This window comes from Physeter macrocephalus, chromosome 10 (genome assembly GCF_002837175.3).
Source record: "Physeter macrocephalus isolate SW-GA chromosome 10, ASM283717v5, whole genome shotgun sequence".
NCBI lineage: Eukaryota > Metazoa > Chordata > Mammalia > Artiodactyla > Physeteridae > Physeter > Physeter macrocephalus.
Window position 1 is genome coordinate 76150049 of NC_041223.1, and position 27549 is coordinate 76177597.

The 27549-nt window shown below is 32.5% G+C and overlaps 1 protein-coding gene across 2 annotated transcripts in view; it reads right to left on the reverse strand.

The window, feature by feature from the left end:
* The window catches only part of EYS (eyes shut homolog), a 1767714-nt gene that overhangs the window by 1584308 nt on the left and 155857 nt on the right, over window positions 1–27549 (reverse strand). For both annotated transcript variants that reach the window (XM_024133056.1, XM_024133057.1), the window contains exon 9: window positions 26185–26445. In XM_024133056.1, the coding sequence (XP_023988824.1) occupies window positions 26185–26445 (261 nt within the window). The remainder of the gene's footprint in view (window positions 1–26184; window positions 26446–27549) is intronic.

Sequence of the window (27549 nt, forward strand, 5' to 3'; positions counted from 1 at the left end):
TTGGTGCAGTATATGACGCAGGTGTTGGTGGCAGGGAGGGAGATATGTATTCTGACCAATAAGTAATTTTGAGGATTGTGAAAAATGTCTCGCTTGCATAGGTCAAAAACTAATAAAACTCCTACCGGGTATTATTAAAGCAATGGTCTGGATCTCCTGGTACTTACAAAGAAGTTTTTGGAAGAATATGATAAATGAGTGTTAATATAAGTATGACCACATAGGAGATATAACAAAATGTATACTGAGTTTCTCAACACATGAATCCACCATATACTTAAGGCCAAAAGTTAAGAAACACTTTCTCTGCTTTTTTTTCATCATTTGAAATTAACTAAAATTGGTAAATCATTTATGAAATGACATAATTTTGAATATCTCCTGTAAAGAAATCTTAAAAAAAAACAAACAGAAATTGATAGAAGTAGGAAAATTCTGCATGTAAGAAATGCAAACTGGGGAGGAAGATAGAAATAATTAACTTTTATTATGTTCTAGGTACCTGATAACTGATATCACACATCTATGTAAGACAATAAAGGGGAATTAGAATAATTTAAATATGTCCATAAATAAAAATTAAAAACAATAATTCATAGATTAATTCATAGATGGTAGACAATATTACTACCTTACTTGTTTCTTTCCTTTTATGCATATGCCTCCTTGAAGTAAGATGAGGTCACTTGAGATTTTCTTTGGTCAACAGAAAGTGAGGGGAAATGCTTCATTTCAGGATAGAAGCATTTAAGAGTCACTGCCTGGTCCCTCTCTTCTTCCTTGCTGGTAACAAACAGAGGTGTAATACAGTGCGGCTGCTGGGAATATCAAGCCATTAATTAGGAGAAAGCTGCCCAGGAGCTTCCCACTGATTTACAGCGAGAACTAAATGTCTGTGGTGTTAATCTTCCGAGATTTTGTCTTTGTGTACCACAGCATAAAATATCCTATCCTGAGAGAGAGAGACTCAATAAATTATTTAAAAATGGTTGATGTGTTTTTCTACTTGAATGTAAATTTAGATAGTAAAGTGACCATGTAGGAATTAAAACATCAAATAGTACTAAGGAAAAATGAAAAATTCATTTTTCATGTCAGAAAATGAAAACAAAACAAAGCAAACTCCAAACACATGCAAAGTCAAAATTGTCAATTATCCAAAATCTCCTGGACTCCCTATGACTGACCAGTAAAAGTGATCAAACTTTGCAAGGAATTAAGGCTCAACTCAACACACCTTTCCATTTTTGCTACTATTAGTGGGAATGCTCTCCCACTAATCTTCAAGTGCTTTAAAATTTGATCAAAAGTGCAGAAAAATTAATGGTGGTTTAGAACTGGGATATGTGGGTAGCACTCCAGCTCTGCCTCATGTAGAGAGTGATGGGCTGCTCACATCATCTCGCTGTGACTGTTGATCATAGATATAGTTAAGGGGGTGGCTGGCAGATTTCTACTGATTAATCAATTCCAAAGATCTACCTGCAGATCCCTGAATATTTGCTCTACTTTACCACACAGAGGCCTGTGTATCTTTTCTTTCATCTCTCTGATCCATCTCTTCCTTCCTATTTCATTGTTTCTAAGGCTTATCAACATTTCAAGACCTCACCAAAATGCCACTTCCTCCATAATGCTTTCATTCCTCTCTCTCATTAAAAATTGTCTCTGTTTAAACTCCATTAATATAGTATCACTGCTTTTCATGGCAGTGATAATATATTAATTTGTTGATTACTTATTTTCATATTTGCCTGTTTGATTTATTACAGTTTTTCTAAAGTGCACAATACATGCTTAAGAGCATTAGGCCACACAATACTCACTATGGTTTCCTTAATGTAATATATGCTCTAAGTATACTTTTAGAACAATAAATAAAAAATGCCGAAAAGGACCCAAGGACAAAAAGTAAGGAACGAAAAAGTCGAAGCAGGACTTCTATCAAAATATTTTTCTATAAGGACCATTAGAAAATGGTCATTACCTTTACTCCATCAAGTCGAGTTATTTGTTCTTTTACTCTATTAATTCATCTTTCCAAATATTATATTTCTATTTACTTTCCCTTATCTAATATCTGAGAGGTTTTACTTAATCTAGGTCTTAGAGTTACTGAGTACTATAATCATTCTTGGGAGTTACTTTACTTGGAGACCTTTGCACTTCACTGAGCCTTAAAAAATGTAGAACTACATTTCAAAATGCATTAAGATCATTTTAAGAACAGAAAATCTTATCTATGTCATTCAGATTCTGTTAGATTATATTGTACATTGCCTTTTGCTATATTGTGGAATCAAAAAAAATGAAGTTCAGCTAATGGTTATTTTCAGTTTCTGTATTTTGATAATAGATATATATTTGTTATTTTTAAAATTTCTGCATTTTGAAAAGCTATAGATAGATATAGATATAATTTTCACATGTAATCAAAATATTTACTAGCTGAGCACAAAAATAACAAAAAAAGAGAGACCAAATCCATGTGTGTGCCTGTGTTCACCATTCCTCTGTAAATGAATGCTTAGGTAGCAAATATCCAGAATACTCTAAAATGATATTTTATGTGTAATAAAAGTCTGGCATGTTAACTTTAAAGTAGTATCAACTCAATTATGGTTTTCATGGTGCTTAACAAAAGGTTTTTCTTGCAGACTGTTATATTTAATACTCATATGATAATGAAATAGACAAAACACATATTATTTATCTAAAATATTTATGTAAAGAAATATGGAGAGAAGGTTATTTGCCCCAAATCAAACTGTTATAAGTTTTAAAGGAATGATTTGAGTCTAAGATTTTTTTATTCTAATCTGTGTGTACCGCATTCTTTCTCCAATAAGTGTAATGTCAAAATTTTTCCATTTGCAAAATTTTAATGCTTTTATTTCTTTAGCTCTGTTAAATAGTTAATCTGACATACTAATTTAATAGAGTTGTTTTAGCAGTATACAAAATGTTTCCTGTTTCCTGACTATGAAGCACTCCATAGCCCCTTCTGAACAACATTATTTTGAGGCATTATCTCTTCCAATAGAACATGATCTCTTGAGACCACATCAGAGACATGTTCTCCCATGGCCAGTGGATTAACCTCTTCTGTCAGAGGTTCCCTCCCAAGAGTGTGATTCTGATAAGGTGCAAAGAAAGGGTAGACTACCCCTTTCCTGAAACCCATCTTGTGTCCAGTACCTGGATCTCTGCACCTGGCTCAGTTCTAAATAGTGTTCAGGAGTTTTTCTCAAGCCTTTCTGTAAGTTCTGATAGCTTATTATATCTTTCCCGTAACTTACCTTTTCTTAAATTATCCAGGGGAATTTGTATTACTTGCATCTGAAGAATTGTAGTATTATTGATCATCATCAACTTATTCATAATTATTTTTGCCAAAACATTACATATGAGGCAATGTCAAGCACATGCTTAATAATCAAATGTAATGATTAGGAAATGAACTACTGAATTATTGAATAATGAATTCACTCTTGAATATAATGTATTCTCCACTTAAAAGTGGGGTCATACATAACATTCAGTCATCTATCTCAAACCAGAAATGCATTAACTCATTCACTTAGAAAATGACATGTTGTTGCTTGTTAGTGAGAGCTCAAATGCACAAGATGTAATTACCATTTGGGAAAGGCAAGAGTGGTTTTGAATTCTATAGATAGTTCTATACTGCATACAAATGTCTATGTGTTATTTTTTCAAAGTTAGATAAAATGCCAAACTCCAAATCTATTTAAGGGTATACAATGCATGTTGGAGAGGCACTATTTAGATTCATTAACATAAATGTAGCTATATACTTTTAGGTTTTTAAGTTTATTTTATTAAAACAGAGGGGATTGTTTTAAAGGAATATATTTAACATGCTTTCAACATCATTTTATTAAAACATCAATCTGTCTACTCACTGAAGAGGGCATTAGAATAGGGCAAGTCTACGAATATGGAGAGCAAATAGGAAGTTATGGAACTGATCCATATTTAACCATACTAATTAACACCACTGTCTCCTCAATCATCAGTCTTGTTGACATGACCCCTTAACTATCTCTTTAATGTGTTCACTTCTACCATATTAATCCAAGATATTTGGCATCTCTTCTGAACTCTTAGAATAGTCCCTGACTTATTTCTCAACTTCCAATCTTGCCACTCACTAATGCATTCCTTGTACCTGCAGACGAAGGAATCTTTTTTGAACAAATATGGTTAAATCAATTCCTTATTTTCGTCTTTCAATGATTTACCTTCCTATCCTTAACATAGCCTATCAGAACATGCAGACTATTTTTAAATTTAAATAATACTTTTAAAATTTTAAAGAGACTCCCATATAAAGAGGATAATTAGGTGGTTGTACCTACTGAGTAACTGTCCATAATCATGGCATACTCATGAATCCATTTCCTCCTTCATCAATATTATATTATTCTAAATCCATTTTATAACTCTAGGGTCTATTATAAAACGAAAAGGAATGGTAAATAATGAAAGCACATACAAAGTAGATAATTTAGTTTTGTAATGGGTGAGAAGACAACTTTTAAACATTGTTAAGGATTCAGAAATCAAATATGGAGAGTGTTGTTCATATGCATGAAAATATCTGATAAAAAACAAAACTCCTTCATAAGGCAAAGATATGAATAAGTGTTAATTAATAAATGCTTCTCCTATCAAACACTGGAGTTACCTCATGTCTCCAAATCCACAGCTATATTTGAATGCAAATTGTTTTCACTACTTTTAAATAGGTAAAAAATAAACGTTTGTTTTAAACTAGCCAGACTCCTGGTGTACATAGATATTCTCTTAAAAGTAAATAACCCCCAAAGTTTAGCAAATAAATGGACCTCAACATACAAGTACTTCATTGTCTCCTTAAACATTTTAAAATTGCAAATTTGATGAGAGCTTTTGGTTATTTTATTTTGAAGAATATTTCACTTTTATTCGTGAAATCAATGAAAAATAGCAGATACTTAAAGTGACCTAAGTTTTAGAAATATCTAGTCTATAATTTATTTATAAGTTATAGTTTATTCCAATTATTATCAGTGTACTTTATAAACTTTATAGATTTCCTTTATTTATGTCATTAAAGTGTTTATTTTTCCTTCACTGATACCTAATATGTCTTTCATTGTATTTTAAGGTATCATTCTGTTAGCACTGAGAAGCTATCCAATAGACTCTTTGCCACAATTTTGCCCATTATTGTTAATGTAAAGAGAATTCATAATATTCTCACATTAGCATTCTAAAACAAAAAAACTTTGGGAATAAAAAAAAATACTACATTAGCATAGATATCCATATAAATTTCTTTTATTTCTGAAATAATATATTTATTATCTTATTGTTATTTATAAGCAACAATATATCACTCCCTTAATAGTCAAAGCAATACAGATTGCATTGCATTTTACAGTCTAAGGATTCATAAAGGACTGAAAAATTAAGTAGCTTGCTTCATTCACATTTTAAATCTACAAAAATAAAATAAGAATAAAATAATTTTACTTTATTTATACTAACAGGTTGTATAAACTATTTAAATCTACATTAGTAGTAGAAAGAAGTGAACATGTGAAAAATTACCCAGTAAATTATTTCCTATTTAAGCTACGTATGATATTAGCTTAAAATACAAAGCTTTTGACATTACATTTTATAATTTTATATCTATTTACCTTGATATAATCACAGATACATAGATCATACATGTAACAATGTGGAATTAAGCCCTATTTTTTTTTTTTCAACAAGTTTTGCTTCTTCTGGAAATTTTCTGCACATGTCTCAGCAGGCATTACCCCAGGCTTGGATTTTTGGGAACACTTATGATCTTGAAGTGCAGATTTGGAAGCATGGGCTACCTGTGCTTTATGTGAGACTATAAAGGCTCAAATTTTTAACTATTATTAAATAAATTTTATCATAAATATTTAATCTTATAGAATTATTTCTAAATTTTCTACATTATACTAATTTTCCAAAGAAAGATAATAATTATATGTGGGGAAAATGGCTAATCAGATAAAAATGAAAGGATGCTATGAGAGCATCCTTGCCCAAACTTGGCAAAATAATTGAATAGCCATAACCATAGTACAATATCTATAGGAGAGGTATACAACCATCAAAGTAGCGTTTACCAATGAGGCTTCATCCCAGACAGAATAAGTCATAATTTATCTGGATACAGCACAGGATACATTTCTAACAATCCCCTTTGGTACCTATCATGTATCCAGCTGAATTCTGATCCAGGATAAGTATTTGAGAATCTAAATACCCAAACCCTAAAATCAAAACAATAAAACAAAAAGACACTTTCTACAAATTATGGAATATTTTTAATTGTGTTATCCAAACTCTTCATGAAAGAAGGAATGAATGGTTTCTCTGTCAAATCCTTAATCCTTCAAAAGAAGACCATGACATTGAAATTAACCTAATCACTCCTTATCACTCACACACACACACACACACACACACACACACACACATGCTCACACACACACAGAGAATACATTGTTATGTCTTATTATACACAGGATATTGGCTAATATAATAAGATCTTACATTCAGGAATGATACCTTGCATATTTCATAAACTGAAAGTCTTGTCTATAACATGTAAGTTTAAGGGATAGTTAATAAATTATAATTTTCAAAACAAATACCTATGAAAGTACCTACTGGTGTTAGGAATAATCATGAAAGAATCTTTGCAAATATATGTATGAAATAGATTGAAAATAGGTAACTGACATTGATTCCTTAACATGTTTGAGTCTGTTACCTACCAAATTATCAAATAGATAAATTTTCTAGGTAAATCTTGGTTTTGGATTAGATTGCATAACAAAAATAATAGATTATTCTCAGATTTGGAAAAGATCGTGACTATTATGTTTTTAAATATTCTTCTTAGGGTAGGAAAACATCTAACATTTATGGTATTTATGTATAATTTATATCCTCTGATTTCCCCTACTCGTCTAAAATTTATTTGAGAAAGCTTATACTAAAAGATTAACACAAAATAGTCATGGCAAAGGATAGGAGGTAATCACAGAAGCAAAGACCTGAAGATAAGGAGAAGTGTGGGAAGGTTATAAAAGCACAGAACCTGAGTTATGACAGTTATTGACACTGGAAACAATACATCTCACACTCAACTTCCTGGAACTAAATCAAAATGGAATTTTGTGGGCGTTATATCATGCTCATTATTTAGAAAGAGGTAGAACATCATTTTATCTGGAGAGAGAGAAGTTAGTTGCTAGAAATTTCTATAGCTTAGCATGTAGAATTTTCAAAGTCAGTTTTTAAAAAGATGTTAAAATCTCTTTATAAAATTTTATTTTATAATTATAACATTCTATTAATGGTCAGATTTATTTCTTATAAAACTTTAAAAAATTGAATCAAATTGATAACTTCATTACAGTTCTGGCTTCAGGATTTATAATCACTTACCTTATTCTTCATATTACAAATATTTTAACAGTTTAAAAAGTTTAACAATTAAAAAATGTGAAGGCAAATAGCATCTCCAAGTAAGCCTGTTGGTCATTATTCAGACTGTCATCACCCTGTTCATCCTGCCCTGACTCCATAAGCTGTGTGTCAACATCAGCTCTGAAAGAAGGCAACCAGATTCTATTCAATAATCCAGATACAGTCTCCAGTCAACCTTTGAACATACTTCCTGTATTTTATAATCCCCCACGTGATGTGTTCCACTTCCCAAAGTACCTCGTTGTTTAGGTATTTGCACATGACTCAGCTCTACAAGGTAGGTGTCCCAATGAGACGTGTATTCAGAAGTCAGTAACCTGAGGAGGAAAATGAATGAGATGGATGCAGTCTCCAAGCAAGCACCAGGCAGACATGTGTGTTTCTATAATTTGCAACAAGCACTGACAGAACTCGTGGCATGCAGGCCTGATTATTTATTACGGGTTTGGTGTTTTTTGAGTTTCTCCTAGATCAGCCAGCAGACTTCTGGTCTTCATGAGACTACGTGCTATACCTTATTATTGTTTAATAAAATCTCCTTTCCTGCATCCAAGCTTCCTGATGGGCATATGTTCCTATCAGATTACAATACAATGATTACCAGCCATGATCAGGATGCTCTGCTAAAACTAAATTCCCCCCCACCCACCCCCGTGGCTTCCCAGGTGGCACAGTGGTTAAGAATCCGCCTGCCAAAGCAGGGGACACAGGTTCAATCCTTGGTCTGGGAAGATCCCACATGCCGCAGAGCAATTAAGCCCGTGAGCCACACAACTACTGAGCCTTCATGCCTAGAACCCGTGCTCCGCAACAAGAGAAGCCCGCGCACCGCAACGAAGAGTAGCCCCGGCTCACTGCAACTAGAGAAAGCCCATGCACAGCAACAAAGACCCAACAGCCAAAAATAAACAAATAAAATAAAAAAAAATTAAAAATAAAACTAAATACCCCAGCTTATGTGCAAGTGTTTATGCTGGGCTGCATAGACCTCAATCTAACGCATATGCTGGAGATTTGGGCAGCTCACATCAATATGCAACATTTATTTATCCATAAAATTTGTTATTCTTGTATAGCTATACTCTTTCATGTCAAGATGGTTTGAATACTGACTCTAGTTTTTTATCAATGAAGGTTAATTTCACGTTTGTTCAATATGACATGAAGGCACAATATATTAATGTATTCTCCGCACAGGTTCATCATACTCAGTGCAGCTCTCCAGACTTGTCAGCCTCCTTAATCCTTACAATTAATATCTTTATATATCTATATCTATGTCTATACCTCTCCCATTGGTTTTGTTTCTCTGGGGAATCCTAATGTATATTTTGGTACTGAAAGTGGTTCTAGAGAAACAGAATTTTAAAGATGAATTTTAAAAAATTTGTTCTGGGGTATCTGAAATTGTCTCTCTAATCTCTCTAAGATTTAAAGATGTGGATGACTTTATTTTCAGCAGTAAAGAGAGCACAGAGAGTCCATGATGGGATCTGGCACTGAAGATAAGCAAACTATCACTTGGATATTCCTTATCAATCATTATAAGAAGCAAGGATATGGGGGACTGTGAATACAGTACTTCCAAACATTTTGCTCAAATGAATGAATATAACGAGATTGACTGGTTGCTCCTAATTGTTGCTGGACAAAGTGGGGAAAGAAGAGGATGAGATTCAGGATTCAAATTCTCAGATCAAGTGCTACATAAATGACCTGAAAACATCTACATGTGCCTTGAAGGAGACCCTTATGTCCTGTCACCACAGGGCTAAGACTGCTGAAAATCAAATACAGAATCTCGTCCTGCGACCAGCAGAATTACAGTACAAGTTGAACTCCCAGTGTGAACATGAAGGCCATGATGGGAAGGAATGGGCTGCTGAAAGGGAGATGGAGGATATGTGGGAGACCCTGATGAAGCTGGGAACACAGAGTCCCTAAATCCTAATGACTCTTCTTTCCCAGGGGAAGAGACTTCTCCACTTCAAGTAGGAGAGTCTTCTTTTCCCTCAGCGTGGGGACTCTCCACTCCTTCTGAGGGAATTAGCTCTGCATTGTCTGAGGAAATAGTAATGGTTTCCTGAGAGAGTTGTCACCGATGACAATGCTGATTCTCCTCAGAACCTAACCTCTCCACCCCTCTTCACTTCTGGGCCTATAACTAGACTCTAGTTGCAGCAGGCCCTAAAGGTGAGGTGGCAAGGGTGACCTACTATACTCCAAAAGAAGTACTTGAGTTTTCTAATTTACGCAGACAGAAATCCAGGGAATATATGTGGGAGGAACATTGAGGTTGTGGGATAATGGCAGAAGAAATATTACATGGGATCAGGCCAGATTTATTGATATGGGCTCACTAAGCAGAAATTCTGCATTTCTTGCTACAGCTGGGGAGTTAGAAAGGGCTCCAGCAGTGTGTTTGGCTGTCTGCTGAAACATGGACCCCAAAATGGGGGCCCACATTGAGTGAGTTGGAAATGCCTCACCTGCCTTGGTTTAATGTAGAGGGAAGTATTTGAAGGCTTAGGGAGATTGGAATGTGAAAGAGGATTTGTCATTTAAGACCTGCTTATTTACCATGGGAGGGTCCAGAGGACACACCTTTGCCATGATTGTGAGAAATAAATTTGTGATGGGGTTCCTGGCATCCTTGAAGACCTTCTCTGCAAGCTAGACCTAAGTGGGGGAATTGTAGTTACTAAAGTGAGAAATCTAAATGCAATGAAAGTAATTAGATTTCAGGGTGACAGGGGTCAAGTGGTGAAACTCAATCACCAAAGACAAGGTGGTCATGATTGTCATGATGGCAAGAAGTCAAAGCAGCAATCAGAGTCATCTGATTCCCACAGACCTATGGCACTGGATAGTTGACCATGGTGTTCCTGGAAGAGAAATAGAGGGGAAGCCTAATAGATTCGTGCTTGATATGTATAAACAAAATGTTCTAGGTCAAGTGGACAAAAGTCTAAGTGTCCTAATTAGCATTTGGTAAGTCATGGTTGTAACTGGGACCTATAGACCTTATGAGACGTGGTCCCTGCTTACCTCAAGATTTTTGTGCTTGAGGTTCTCTCTGCCTAAAAGTTTCTTCCTCTTACTCTTCACATAGTTACCTCCATCACTGTTTCTAGATCTCTGCTCACCTGTCTCTCCTTAGAGCTCTCCCTTATCAAGTAATCTAAAGAGCTCCCACCCACCTTCTCACTCTCCTCCTGCCACTGTACTGTTTTCCTTCACAGCACACAGTGACACAGGCATTATATTAGACCTTCCTTTGATTTTTGTTTTTTATAGTCTCCCCTAGTAAAAGTTTAGCTCCCTGAAGGCAGACTCTCTCTTTGTTTATCTGTGATTCCCCTAATCACTTTCCCCAAAATACTACCATGTCTGAAAAATAGTATGCATAATAATCGATTATCTACTAATAATTATCTATTGGATGAGTGAGTGAATAAATGAATGAATGAAGTATTTAAGTACTCATCAATAACACTTCAAATGGTTCCTGTATCAATGTTAAAATCAAAATAAATTCTTTTTTTAATGCAGAAATAATTTACATCTTGTGACATCTTGATTATTTACAATTTATCCTAGATTTTATAAAAAGAGAATGTTTATTCTCTTACTAATATGAATTCAATTTTGTGATTTTGATGTTCAATAACCTGAGGAGTAGAGAAGGATTCTTCAGACCATCTCATTTTCTTAGATGGAAAGCTCTAAAACAATGACTATGTGAGGCAAACAGGCTTTCCTAGAGAATTTTATTTAAAAAAAAAATTAATGTTTATTTTATATTGGAGTATAGTTGATTTACAGTGTTGTGTTAGTTCAGGTACACAGCAAAGTGATTCAGTTATACATACACATATATCTGTTTTTTTCAGATCCTAGAGCATTTTCAGTATGATTTGGAAATAGACCCAGAAGAGTAACTAATCACTTTTCTGTGGTATCCTTCATTAATATCACTTAATACAGTACTGAGTAAACCTAATTTGGGTGCATTTCTGCTGTTCTTAGAGCATCACATTTTATATAAACTTAAGTCTGATCTTCCTACCAATTATACAGCCAGCCTCTAGGGAATGGTAGTAACTTCCCAGTAGTTAGTTCCTCTTCAAATCCACAAATATCCCATCAATCACCAAAATGTCTTTCAATCAGCCCCTCCCTCTGTCCTACCACCCACACCTCTGTGCAGCTACGGTTGAACGCTCTCATTAGGAAACTTGTTTGTGCTCAAAAACAGATATGTGTACATAGCAGACACGTTGGGGGCATTATAACTCCACTTTTTGTGAAGAACTTATATTTTATATATATATTAAGTAAATAGAACTTCAGGAACTTAATGTTACTGAAGGTGCCTCTTTGGGGCAAACTGATATTCCAAAACAGAATGCTAGTTTCAAGCTATTCTAAAAAAAAATCCTATACAATTCATATGGTAAATATCTATAATGGCATGCGTTTCCTATGCATTTATTTCTGATTAAATTTGTAAGTTATTTTGCATAATTTCATGAATAGGATTATTATTTATTCTTAAAATTAGATATTTGGGAGATGTAATATTTATATACCTGTGTTATGAAATTATAATCCCTTCTGTTATTTTTAAATATTTTGCAGTATTTGATTAATACAAGTTGTTTTATATTAAAAAAAATCACTACAGCAAAGCTTGGAAAATTTGGAATGATATTTACACCAATTTTTTACATTAAAAAAATTGAATAACATTATTTAAATGTTTCTTTAATATTTTGAGTAAATTTATTTGATATTCAACCACTCTTATTAAAAGTAGTATCTGTAAGCAAAAGTAGGAAAATTTAAGATAAGTGTTAACATTCAACAGAATATTTCAGATGCATTTTTATTATAATTAGCAGCAAGATAACTTCCTTTTCTAACTCACCATGTGTGTAGTTCTACTTGTGAAATAATTAAAGTCTTTGCCTAGTCACTGGAGGTTAGACTTGGAAATAAAGTTGTAAAAGTTGGAAATAGTGTCCTGAGCATGTGCATTATGTTATTTTCTTGTATTTCAGAAAGATCAATCTCAGTATAATTCTATGACTACTTGCTGCTGAATATTTTTTTTAAGATCACATAAATGTACATTTGAAAGGATATTCATTCTTGTTATGGTAGTATTTTATTTAAAATCTCAACTGAGAGAGAACCTGGTCTTCATGATTCATGTATAGCATCAGAGAGAAAATAATATACTCTCCCAGGCACCCTACCATAGAGAGAATGTGTGGATTGAGAGCAAATGGCACTGGCCAGTGTCTTCCTTTGAATGCCCACAGCAGGGAAACTGAGAGAAATCCAGTCATAGATAAATAATACTGCTTGGTTTGTCCTATAATTTAGTATTTCTAATAACATGGTATTCATGGTATTCAGGTAACTTAAAAAATACTTAAACTACATGTCTATGTAAAATTTTCCAATAAGTTATTTTATCAATAGCAAAATGAAATGAACTTAAGTAAAATTAAATGTATCAAATTAAATAATCATTTTGATATGTCTAAAGGAAGAAAAATCATATTTTTTCAATAAAACAAAAATTAGATATATATTACATGTGATCAAATTTATAAGTATTTCTACGTGTAACTTTAACATTTTATTTTGATCAATTGATTAGAAAATGGGAAACTTTGTATCAGGAATTCATTAATTTTCATTTTATAAACATCCTGTAATTTCTGGGGCTGAATGAGATAATGCAATTTACTGATTGTTGGCATTATTTGTATAGTTAAGTGGCTTGGAATGGAGGGTTTCGTAAACTATTGCATTTCTCAGAGTTTTCATGAAGTTTAGCTTATTTTCTCAAAATGTCATTCATTTTACAAGTAAAGTGTGTTTAAACTCAGCGGTGTGTTATTTGGCATTGTCCACATTTTGACCTCTTAATACTGATACTTTTGGTCTCTTACAACTTTTAAAATTTGAGCTACTCAAGAAAATGAAGTAGCCTGCTATGAATCCCTGCTATTCTTTATAGAAAATTCTGAGCTTATACAATTAGGTCTTAGGTATACTACGATAATTAGTAGCTGCCTACAAGTGACAGAATGAAGAAAAATCAGTAAAATGATAAGAACTTTCTCTAAGAAGTGATGTATAAACTGAATTTTAAAATATAAATTATTTTAGAAATGCTGAGAATGTGTCATATAAATATATAAATTTTGCTTTTTTATTTTTCTTTAGTATAAAAAGGCATATACTCAATGATGCATAGATTAGTAACATATTTTATCCTAAATCTATTCCTAAGTAATATCTAAAATTTGTAACTATTATTTATAATTTAAAACAATAAATTCTAATAAATGTGCTGTATCTTTTTCCTTACTTACAAATTTGTTACAATTGTTGGTTTTAAAAGTATAGTGCTCTATCCATCTATACAGAAACTAGCTATGGAGTCAATACTTGACACAAATGGATATGCTGCTTTTGAACAATTTTATGACTTTTGTAACCTGTTGAAATATCAAATACAACTGGTAATGATATATCCCATTGGGGGTGGGGGGAATAGTAAAATACATTTATTCAGATACTCAATGAGACAAAAGATGGAAAATGTAAGTGCTCTTCCTGATATTATCATGACAATCAGAAACATATGGAGAAAACAGCCACAAATTAAGTGAAAATCCAGATGCCAGAAGCATAAAGCATTTTACTTGGCCTCCACATAGTGAAGTTTAAAGTATACACATTGACATAAATAAGCTTAAGATATATATTATCGTTTTCAGTGAAAGAATGTTACGTTTTTTCATGAAAAAAAAAATACCCAAGAAAATGGAGATAATCACTATTTCTCATTGACACTAAGTATTCAGAGCAATATGCCTCATTACTAGAGTCTGCAAATTCACCCAGGAAGCAAGTATCAAACAGTGTTAAATACAATAACTACATGTCACTCAGTTCACTGCTGTGTACAGATAGATCTGGACACACACATCTGCTTACATTTAAACGCATATAAATGTAACATAAATGTTTTCTATCAAAAATCTAATTTATGTAATAAAGGTGATTGTTTTAATAATGAATATGTTTTGTGTATTCATTTCAAAAATATGGCAATCTAGTCAATTCTACCAGTCTGTGAAGAAAATCATTCCTGACATGAGTACATTCAGCCTGTAAAGACAGTCTTGAAATTGTTACTTTTGAACATAAATATTTCTCTTTTTATATAATTGATAGCATATTTTCTATAATAATGACTAATTTTCTATTAACTGCACCAAAAATGTAAAGCAAATAAAAGGTGTTTCCAGAAAAAATAATGGATACTTATTACTTGGGAAAATTCAAATTGTACATTTAAAAGTTATACTCTTAAATGTGATACTGACTCTCAGGGCAGTTGCATGTAGACTCATTGATACATTCTTCACATAAACTTCCATTTGACGTGGTGGTTTGTCCCAGTACTTGGTTTTAACTGTTCATTTTTCAGGTTACGTAACAAAAACCCAAAGAATACAATGTTGGTATATTCCGATAAGGCAGAAATATTTAAATATACAAACATAAACACTAAGTTTCATCATCTTAATGATTTTGTGTATTACTGGACATGGTCTATTATAAAATGCATGGTTTCAAAATAATTCATGTCTGTTAATATATTACACTTTCAAGTACCCAAAGTGATACTGACTTTTCTTTCTCCTCTATTCTCAAAAAAATTAAAAATTAAATTGTAATATGTATTACAATTTTCCTTGTCTTTTTCTATGTGAAAGTATAACCTCAGCATTATTTGTTAATCTATTTTATTTTTCTGTCAAAAGTCAATAGATGTTGTACTTCTTGCTCTTTTTGGCATTGAACTTTGAAGAGAACAAGGCTTATTCTACAGTAATCTTTATTTTTATTTTTTAAAAAATATTTTAAGCTCAAGATAGTGAATTAAATACATTAATATTGGTCTCACAATTTCAAATTATAATTTTAAATGTCTTACACAACTTAAAAATTGGCTTATATAAATTTTAACTTCCATTATTATTCATTCTTTAACATTTGTTTTGGTTTTATTTAGTAATCCATGTTAGCAGTTCATTGACTCTCTTTTTGTTAATAACCTCTCATTTTTACTATTGCCTTTATGTTTAGTAAAAATCTTCCATATTTATTCTTCACATCACAATTTTGACTTTTATACTCATTCTACTAACTGCTTCTAATGGAGATTTTATTTATTCTCCTGTATTAATCTTTAGCTGTATTATTCTCATATGTTATTCAGATGACTATTCTTACTTTGCTCTCAGTCTTCATAACTTTTTTCATAGTGTACTGTATATTATTTTTTTAAGAGAAGAAAACAATTGTGTCAAACTAGCTTCTTTAATTTCTAGCAGATCTTGTACAAAAGTATACTTTCCTACTGTAATACTATGAAGTTTTCTTTCTCTATGTTGCAAAATTTTATGGGCCTCATATTGACTTTTATGTGAATTAATATAAGAAAAATCCTAAACAATCTTAATAGTTGCAAACAAAATAGTAGGTTAATTCTATTTTTTATCTTCTTGCCATTTCCCTGGCCACTATTGGAACTTACCTAAGGTTTTTACCTGATAGACTGAATAATACAATGTTTTGTGCCCATTTAGTGCACCGATACTCCAAGAAGAATGGAGACATACCTGGAGTCATTGATATTCTCTGCCCCCAAATAATACACAGCATGTTTCCTATGTGGATGTGAGTTTTGTCTGTGCCTCAGGCAAAGTTCATCTTGTGGGCTGTGCCTCATGCAACCATACACTTCATGAAGGATAATGACTGCTAGATAAAATGCATGTTCTCAAAGAGAAATTGAACCAAATTCAATGTTTTTCAATCTGCCAAAAATAGCTTATGGAAATCCTGGCTTCTGCTATTTCATTTTCAGTAATATGTTCTGTTTTCTCTTACATTAATGAAGATGCTATACTTCTCTTGGAGTTGATTTAAAAAGCCAGCAGCTGTCTATTAAGTAGACTTCAATAGGGAATAACATATGGAAAACTAAATTTTTATCATGTGTGCTCATAACTCTATGAAAATTGATAAAGTTAGAGTCTCTTATAATTATCATCATCAATGATATGATGAGAGCCCATCTATGTTTCTTTTAAGATACCTAGACTTACAAATATAGCTAGCTTTAATTATGCCTATATAACTTCATTCATCATTCATATTCGGTGTATGAATAAGAAAGCCATAACTACTCAATGGTTTTTTACATGTATAATTAATCTCTGTGACCTTATTTTATTTGATACCTTGTGCCAAGCTAAATAAATATGTAAGAGAACAAACTTGACTTCATACTGGATCTATTCCTTTGGCTCTAACCTTTGTGCTCTCTTGCCTCTGCTTAGTCATGCTGTCTCTGAACCTTTGTAAAAGAATGTTGCCTTTAGCCTAAAATATAAAGTAGCCCATTCTCAAGGCTCTGTGTCCCAGGATTGATATTTTTTAATTTAAAAAATATATATATATATTTTTAAATTTATTTTACTTACTTATTTTTGGCTGCTTTGGGTCTTTGTTGCTGTGCCAGCATTGATTTTTAAAGGTATAACATTTTCAATTCATATACAGATAAAAAATTGCAGAACAGAGAATAACGTTTGTCTGGTTGGAGGTTTACAGGAACATCATTACCATACCTACATGGATAGTTGCAAGAACAAAGGATTATCACATCCCCTGAGGGGTGGGAGATCTGGCTGGCACCAAGAAGTTGGCAACAACCAGCCACACCCCCTCCCCTTTTAGTATAAAAGAAGCCTGAATTCTAACTCGCGGAAGATTCTAATTCAATTCTAATTGAATTCTAATTCTAGCTTCGGGACACTAGTCCACCATCTTCACAGTCTGCTGGCTTTCTGAATAAAGTCTCTATTCTTTGCCCCAAACAACTCATCTCTCAATTTATTGGCTTGTTGTGTGGTGAGCAGTACAAGTGTGGACTCAGTAACAAGTACATTTATGGAAGCATAAATAGATAGGTTGGTAGGTGGATGGATGAATGATAAATAGATAATGCATTATTTTGTTAGGGCACATTTAAAAATGCCTAACAGGGCTTCCCTGGTGGCGCAGTGGTTAAGAATCCACCTGCCAATGCAGGGGACACGGGTTCGAGCCCTGGTCCGGGAAGATCTCACATGCCACGGAGCAACTAAGCCTGTGCGCCTCAACTACTGAGCCTTAGCTCTAGAGCCTACGAGACACAACTACTGAAGCCCGCGTGCTTAGAGCCCAAGCTCTGCAACAAGAGAAGCCACCACAATGAGAAGCCTGCACAACTGCAACGAAGAGTAATCCCCGCTTGCCACAACTAGAGAAAGCCTGTGCGCAGCAATGAAGACCCAACGCAGCCAAAAATAAATAAATAAATAAATTTATTTTTAAAAATGCCTAATATTGACAGATTGTTTATGAAGCAATAAATGTGGATTATTCTGTAGTTTATCATAATATATTTTAATAATTCACCTTTCTTTGTGTAGCATTCATACCAGAGATGTTCTATTCCTAATTAAATGAAAATGCAGTGAAATACTATTTTGAAAAGCAGGTTAAACTTTTATTTTCTCTCTCTCTTTTTAAAATGTGTGTACTCACTGTCAGCATTTGATGTTTTCTGGGTGTGTCTTATGTCTGGGTAAATTGGAATAATTTCTCTATGCCATATCTTGTGATGTGACACAGAAGATATGTCAACCTTTATTTTTCTGTTTAAAGATCTCACTAACATTAATGTACTCGCTTAAAAGAAAAGTATTTCAAAATAATATTTGAAACTCAACATTCCTATCCAAACACTAAAAATAATGGTAGTTTGAAAAGTTATTATAGACCTTCGGGTCTATAAATATAAATATAAAATATACATTATTTTATATTTGATAAATATAAAATATATATTAAATTTAAAACAACAAAAGGACAAATTGGAAGATTGGATATACTGCCTGTGTCATTTTCTAATACATTATTTTTTGGCCTGAATCTCTGAAATATGACTCTGCAATCATTTCATTGTTATTTTTACTGAACAGTTGTTCATTTTTTAAAATAGAATTTAAATTAAAAAACATCAGTTTCTTATTCATGAGACCAGCCCAGGATTACCTTTAAATTGTAGCCAAATAACAGAATATAGAGAAGTCACATCATTTCCTGAGGAATACAAAAACAAAATATTTTTTCCTCTGTTAAATTTCTGGATGCTGTTTTATAATACTTCTTAGATTTAGTCAGCATTTTTGAAGCTTGTGCAGATTAGAAATCTCTTAAGAACTGCCCTGACAGCAAGAAAAGCCCTGTTATCTTCAATTCATAAAAATGATTATTTTGGAGAGGCATTTTCCTTCAGTAGCTTTGGAAGCTTGTTTATATAATGTACCAACAGAATATGATTTTCAGAGAAATTAGAAAAATACAAAAATATAAAGAAATTATGCAATATCTACCCATATGGAAATTAATAAATAAAAGGAAATTCCCTAAATACACATATTCAGAATATTACTGGATAATCAAGTTGGATATGAGTGCAGAAGTAACTCGGTACCTGATGAAAAGATAATGTAATTTGAGAACTACATCATTTAACGTATAATGATATGCAGAAAAAAAAAAAAAAAGAAAACCCAGGAACAAAAACTCCCAGGTATGGCTGGAACTTACATATTATTTATCAATATTTTAGATGGTGACCAAACTGTCATCACTGGCTGCTTTGGCGTCTATCCATCCTGAGGCTGCCTGGATAAAAACAAATGCTTCCTGGGATAGCAAAGCAACCAGGTAGTGAAATCGAAATTCTGAACAACCTCAAATATTCTTCCTCACCACTTCCTCACTATGCCTGTTGATATTATAAACACAGAAAATATCAAATTAGAAAATATCAAAGTATTATAAACACAGAAGACATCATTTTTCTTACTGGAACAATGTCATTTTGATACCTAACTCTGTATAAAATAAAATAAATGTTTATCTCAACCTCTGTTCTCATTTACTCTCATTTGGTGATTGCTCAGTTGCTAAATAATGGAAATTATTGTACTCTAGGCATGTTTCACACTTTCATATTAACAATGAGGACCTGTGGATTATCTCTATCTCTGCCAATTATAGACTTCTTGCTGTCACTTGTTTCTTATTCATGGGTACCTTGCCTTTCACAGGGCCTTTTAAATCTCCATTTCACCCCATTCATCCTTCAAGGCTCAGCTCAGATAATATGTTCTCTAATCTCACAGGCAAAATTATTGACTACCCCCCAAGACAGAGTCTTCATTGAATTAAAAAAAAAGTTTCTATTTATTTTAAATTAAAAATTAGGACCCAGAAACCCATGGAAATATACATATGTTTTCAGTTTTTTAAAGTTAATTTTTAATGGAGTATAGTTGATTTACAATGTTGTGTTAGTTTCTACTGAACAGCAAAATGAATCAGCTATACATGTACATATATACCCTCTGTTTTGGATTTCTTTCAATATTGATAAAACTATGTTATTGATGTACTTAAGATTCATTGAAATGAAAACCAAAAAGAATCCTACCTAACAAGTAGTAATAATTCTTTCTTTGATAGAACTAAAAGTACTTTGAATGAAGAGGAAAGTAAAAATACCAAAATAAATTATCAGTAACATGTTACCTATTTATGTTGGGTAGTTTCATATTGAAATTGGGAAACAGTTTTAAATTCTTTGTGATCTTGGGCTTTTTGATATTTAAATAGGGTCTGTAGTTTTGTGTTATTTTTGTTTGTTTGGATGGCTGCTGCTTTGTTAACTGGTTTATTGCTGGTTTTTAACTTCACTGGGAAAATGAAAGGTAATGAAATTAAATAAAGCCTGGAAGAGTTAAAAGAGTCTTATATTCTAGTAATATTACCACATCCTGTTAATGTGCTGGAATTCTCTCAGGAAGTTCAAGTTCCCTTCAATATCTCATAACAGTAATGTGGGCAAGTAGACAAAAGGGAAATAGAATGCCAACCTATATGATGGAAAAACTGAAAAATAAGTAAGGTGCTTTATAGAGATTACTGTCTCTGGTTGAAACAGGACCAAAAACTATTTTTCCTTCGGCTACTTTGGCCCAGAGTGGGTGATGTTCATGCTTATATTTTTATGCCATTTTCTTTAGACTACTCCACGGCATACAAATGAAGTCAACATAAATGGTATATATAGCAATACAAATATCTCATGTGTAAGATGAATATATTGGGTCATTTCTCTTGGGAAGTTAATTTACATTGCTTCTGATGAAAAACTGTTCATCCTCCTTATTACAAGATGGTTATTTTAAAACACTTTGATATAAATGTTTGACCTTTAGGAATCTAGTTCTTTTGGAGGAAATCCCAGATGTGTATACAATTAGAACCAATGTTGAATATCTTGTGTTGCCAGATCACTAATTAAATTCCTGAACATAACCTTTTTCTTCCTGAAATGCAACATTTAGTAAATTATTTTATAATTATGCAAACATTGTTTTGCATATATTTTGCATTTTAATGAGTTAGGGAAAATCACAATTTAAAATGAAATCAGAACTTGAAAGAAAATTCTGGAGCTAAAGAGCTGCCATCCAGTCATAATAACACAGGCTACATTCACTGAGGCTGCAATTCCTTTGTCACTTTAAAAGTCACATATTTTCTGTTTAATTATGCTTTTTTTGTCTTTTTTGGAAGAAGTTTCATTATAAATCCACAAAGGACAGATAAGAATCTTCCAGAGTGAAGAGCATCTGTCTTTTTTCCATAGCATTTTCTTTATTATTACCTCTCAGATATGTTTCTATTGCTCTTATTTGGTTAGATCAGGCTTCAGGAAGCAAAAGTCCAAGGATCAATGTAAGCATAACTATTATTCCCACTATTATTCCCCTATTATTAATAGGACTAAATATGTATTAATTGCTAAATGAAAATAAATTGTTATGGGAGAATAATTATCTTAAAATATTTGAAGTTTCTGATTTGTTAAATACTTTGACCCCATCCCCATTTTCTGCTTTTTAGAACATAATCAGTATACAGAAGCCTCAAACTTAAACTATGATGGAATTCTATAAGTAGAGACCTGGAGTGAATGGCTCAAGTTGTGGCATAAATTGTGTGAATCATTTGATATCTCAGCTGTCTGAGCCTTTTGCTAAATTCTCTGTGACACGATATGCTTTATAAAATAAAAATTAGGAACATAGGAACTGATAAACAGGAGACAAAGATATTATAGGGCTAGCAATATCGTAGGAAGGATAGATAAATAGACTTATAGATGATAGATACATACATATACATATAAGTGTTTGTCTATATATATATATACACAATATAGACATACAGAAACATACATCTTTAAATACATTACTGTAAAGATATTTAACTTGTAGTTACAGTTCCTTCCTTCATTTAACTCATTTGCTGATCCCTTACCGTAAAACACATTTTTAAATATAAAGGTGAACTAAAAATACATTCAGACAAATAGAAAATGGAGAATTCATCCCAGCAGAAAAGCTGAAAATGATATTCTAAATAGTGATTAACATACATTTGGTAAAAGAAATCTGTTGAAAGCTTGGAGATATAGGAAAGAAATAAAAGAAATAAAATGGCACAATGTGGATAAGTATAGATAAGTATTGAGTGTATAAAATGATAATAATAATGTCTTGAATAGTTTTAAATATATGCAGAACAACATATACAAAATATGTACATATATAGAGAGGGTTAGATGTGGTTCAAATGTTTAAGGTCTGTGTATGGTCTGGAATGTGGTACAAGTACTGATTTTTATTAAAATATGGTAAGGTAATTAAAAATTTATAACCCATAAGGTAAGCATGTAGAGAGTAGTGAAGGTGTGTGTAAATATCAATTAATATGGGGAAATGGAATGACAAAGTACATAAACCCATTTATATTTACATGTAAGTTTACATCTATGAAGAAATATAGAAGAATCATTCTATCAAAGACCCACGGGAGTCTAAATTACAAACTGAAACACTTTTGTTCTTGAATACTACTTCCAAATATTTGGATTTGTTACATCTGAAATGGCACCTAAAAATCCTTTTCTGAAAAATTCCTAGGATTAGTTTTATCCCAAACCTAAATCACAGAAAAAGAAGTTTTAAAGAATATTCACAGACAATATATATTATGTCCAAATGTCCAAGTATTATTCTTATAAGAACTGTGGTATGCTAAGCCAATGATAGCAGATAAGTCATATGAATCCAACACTCCTTACTCTTGTCCTGAATACATGGACTACTAACAAACTACAGCACTATTTCTGCTTGACTGTAGGTATTTTTCTTAGCCCCTTTCCCTTCAGACCTCCCGTAGCTACTTGTAATCCCCTACAGTTGGGAAAATTGTAAAAAGATGATTTCACTTCTCTATATACTTTCAAAATAAAAGAAAAAATATACAAAATAGCAATTATCGATGACCCTGTTCTGTGTTAATGATGCAGTGACTGGAAATTAATAACCAAAGAATAAAAAAATTGCCAAGTAACTCAGAAAGCATAACTTAAAATGCCATATTGACTGATGGGTGAAATTGGAAATCAAACTTGAAATAACAGTCTACTTAGAAAACACTGCAAAAAAATTGCATATCAAATTTCTAGAGTACAAGCAAACAATACCCCGAGGAAAATCTCTAGCCCCCAAATTTGCATTACCAAATAACAAAGAAAATTTATTAATTTGTAAATTACCTAAAGGTTAACAAAGAAATAAAAAGTAAAGAAAGCGAAGAGCAAGACGTTGGAAAATTTAGTAAAGCTAGAGAAAGGAATTCTATAATGAAATGTATATAGTATTAAATTTAAAAAGCAGAAAAAACTTGAGAATAGTTAAATATATGAATAAGTTCCGTGAAAATAAAAATAATTGTATAAACTCTGTGCTAATTAGAAAGAAAACACACATAACATATAAAAATCAGAATAAAATTAAAAGATAAACATTAATTCAGATAAAATTATTATTTAAATGCCAATGATTTTAATAATTATCTCAAGTCATTTAAATTAGTAAATTGACTCAGTAAAGCCCTGGAAAGTGTAAGAAGTTTAGAGAATAACTAATCTTCCTAAGAGTAATAAGCAGAAATATTTATTTTGTTTATTGGTTAGTAAACCCTAAGGAATTTTTTCATCCTTTCAAACCAGTTGATTTTAAAGATTTCAGAGTACAGAGTAAGAAGAGTTTTCCACATCTTTGTGTAAAATAAGCACAGAACTGTAACACTGAAAACAAATTATCTAGAAACACACATAAACTTGTAGGGGGTGATGGTGGGAATGGGACAAAAATGACTGGTTCATGGGAGATGAAGCACAAAGCAAAAGAGTAATCATGATCTTGAAGTGTCCTTCAGAAGAAATGCACAAGCAACTGACAAAAGTGTTTAAATAAATATTTTAAAAATAAATAAATATAAACACACATAAAAGTCCATTATTGTATGTCTATTCAAAAGTATTTAAAAATTATAAAAGTAAATAAAAGCAAATGCTACTCTATCAAATGGCTATTGTGCCATATTAATACTTCCCTATTTATTTCTATTTAAAATGTTTTAAGTTGGAAATGGAAAGATTCCACCTTATTTATTATATACTTAATACCAAGCCAACACCATGCGGCATGGTGACACAAAGTCCCATGAAATTCAGGAACAAGAAGATGTTCACTTTTCCCACTAGCATTGTACTTGATCCTAGAAATTTGAGCAAACAGTACTCTAAAACCAATTAAGCAAATTTTAAAAATCTACCCTTATTTGCAGATAATACTATTATCTCCCTGGAAAGAGATAAGTGAAACTGTCTTTATAAGAACTGTGATTAAGTAAAGACACATTTCCCAGAAGAAAAAAAAAAATGATGAAAAGCCTGTAAAAAGTATTCCAAATATAATTTCAAATTGTAAATACTCAAAATGTTTTATTACTTCACAAAATGAAAATCAAAATCAGATACAACTTTGTGTTTCAGATTGGAAAAACAATCAGATAGGTATGGAATATTTTTATTCCCAGCTGGAAAGTAAGTCATATGAATTATTTTTAGTATATACCAATGGTAAGTACTATGTAATGTGTGGTTTAACTATATGAAAAATGTGTATATAATATATATTGAATGATCATATAATGGATAACTGTAATATTCAGTCTTGAAATATAAAATAATAGATTGCTCACTGATAATGTGTATACATATACATATGTATATATACATATATACACAAATAATTAAAATACCAAATGACATTTTCTCTTAGTAATGGTATTAGAAGAGTTACGTTTCATTCTTTATTCTATTTTACGTATAATTGCTGATTAACATTGTATTTTCACTGAATTCTGGAAAATACCCTATGTGATAAAAACAGATGAATATATGTATATGTTTTTTCTAAGTCAGATACAACTATTTCAACAGCACTAGCACATTTTATGCTATCTTATTTTTACTAAAGACATGTTTGAAATGTGAAATGTGAAGTAATGGGAGAAACTTTTTAGCAAGCTTACCAGAATTTGTGCACTCAGATATATTTTCATCCTTAAAAAGATAATCTGGATGGCCATACGTTTATTCCAATGATATCATCAGTTCCATTTTTAGAACTTATCTTTTTAAATTGCTGCCAAAAGCTTCAGCATATTACTTTAAATATCGAATAGGAAAAATATATTTTCATTTTAAGATGGAAGTCCAAATAGCTTCTAGATTTGGGTCTGCTTAATAAAATGGGATATCATACTGCATGAAACATTTTTCATTATTTTATTTAAAGTTAGGTGTGATTTAAAAGTGACAGTTATGTTTTCTTCCTGTATTGTCTCCGTACTGATTTTTATAAGGCAATTATAATAAAGTTTTGAAATTATTATGAACATCACTTCAATGTAAGACCAAGCATAAAATCTCAAATAACATAAATTTGAATGCTTAATCTCTGATATTTTTGTATCAAAAGCTGCCTTTTTACTATGTAGCCACTGTGAATTTTGTCCTCTATGATTTTACAAAGAATATAGTATGGTTGTGATTTTATGTTTTTTTTTTTAATCTTATTAATGTGAGGGCATTAAACTGACCTCAAAAATACTGAAACAAATATTGTTTTTAAACTAGGAAAAAATTGGCACTCAGTTTGCTTAGGCAGCCAAACAGTAGGTTGAAGCGGGTACTGAAGCTGTTTAGGCACTATTATTGGGAGGTTATGGTTGCCTATTTTCTCTTCAGACCTTTGACATATACATTATATTCTTAGTGGTGCAGCCTGGCCTTAGCAGCCTCATTTGCATGAGCCAAAGCTGTGTAGTCAGCCATGTAATTGTCCAAAGAAGCAATCCTATTATTCCAAGGGAAGATATTTTTACTTTGCCAAATGAGAAAGCAAGCTACAATACTGATCATTACACACATTTGAGTTATGTTAAATAAATGTATTAACCACCTTATCCACTAGACAATTTGATTTCAAGAAATACTTGCCTGTAAATCCTGGGACACATTTGCCAAAGAAATAGCCACTTAAATGTGTACCTGTTGCTCCATTTTTGCAGGGCGCAGATTTACAATCTTCAGTTTCTATTTCACAGATGTGTTTTTCACATCTTTGCAGAGAGGTACAACTGCAGGTGTGCAAATGGGCCAGGCAGAGGCCTTGCACTGATGTGCTCTGGTTTCCTAAGCAGTCATCAACATTGAGTATACCGACTCTAAACACGTGACCAAGAAAACAGCTGCATCTGAAAAGCAAAAAAACCAATTAGTCATATAATTTAGCATGTTTAAATGTTTATCGCATATTTACTTAAATCCACAGGATGAGAACATATTAAAGAAGGTTGTGTGGTGTACTTTTAAAATATTCTTGTAGAAAGTGTCCATTCTTGGCAAAATTTAATTTTGGTTATCGTGCAGAATGATGCTTGAAAAGAACTTTGGCAACAAACAGATCTAGACTCAAATATGGGTCCTGCCACTTAACTGCTATGTGACCTGCTGAGGTGAAATGACGGTGCGTGTGTGTCAGGATTTTTGCGAAAATGTTCTGGAAAGTTCTCTAGCGTGAGTGCCTGAAAATTATGACAATTTTTGATAGTAGTATAAGTGCCTGACATTAAGCTTTTGATTACCAAGGCATTCATTTCAAAGACATTCATCTGAAATAAACACACTGCCAGCTACACAAGTACATAAAAAGCCAAGCCAAGCCCCCGCCCCCATGAACTTTCCCGTTTTAGAAAACCCTGATTAACCTTGATAAATAACCTTTTGTGGGGACCGTGCTTTTCCCTTCCTGCTCTTTTATTCCCACTTTCATGTTTTAAATTCACTAATAGAATGAACACAGAAACCACTAGGCACCCCACCCTGGACCCCAATAAAGGCAGAACCCCAGGCCTTCTCTGTCTCTTTACCTGAGATGCGACCTTGCTGTGTGACCCAGGAGTGCAATCTACCCTCCTCTACAAACTATGGTAATAAAACTTGTTTGTTAAAGTTCTCTGATGGTTATTGCTGAGGTGCATCTTACAATCATGATAAGACCCACAAGGGCCAGTCCGGTGGCCACGTGGGCTCCAGTTGGGGAAATGTCCATGAGGGCTGCCACAGGTAGTGAAGGCCAGGTGAGGGCCCCGGGCATTCCTGGACAATGGCATCGCTATTGATAGGCTGATCCAGCACAAAACAAGTTTGAAATATTTCATCTCATGCCTAAAACTAATAGGATTTTAATTAATACTAGGTTCTATTGATAGTATTCATTCATTTGCTCCTATATTCATTCCGTAAGTATATGTTTGCATTGTCTATGTGATTGGCCTTGACCTAAATGAGTTAATGCT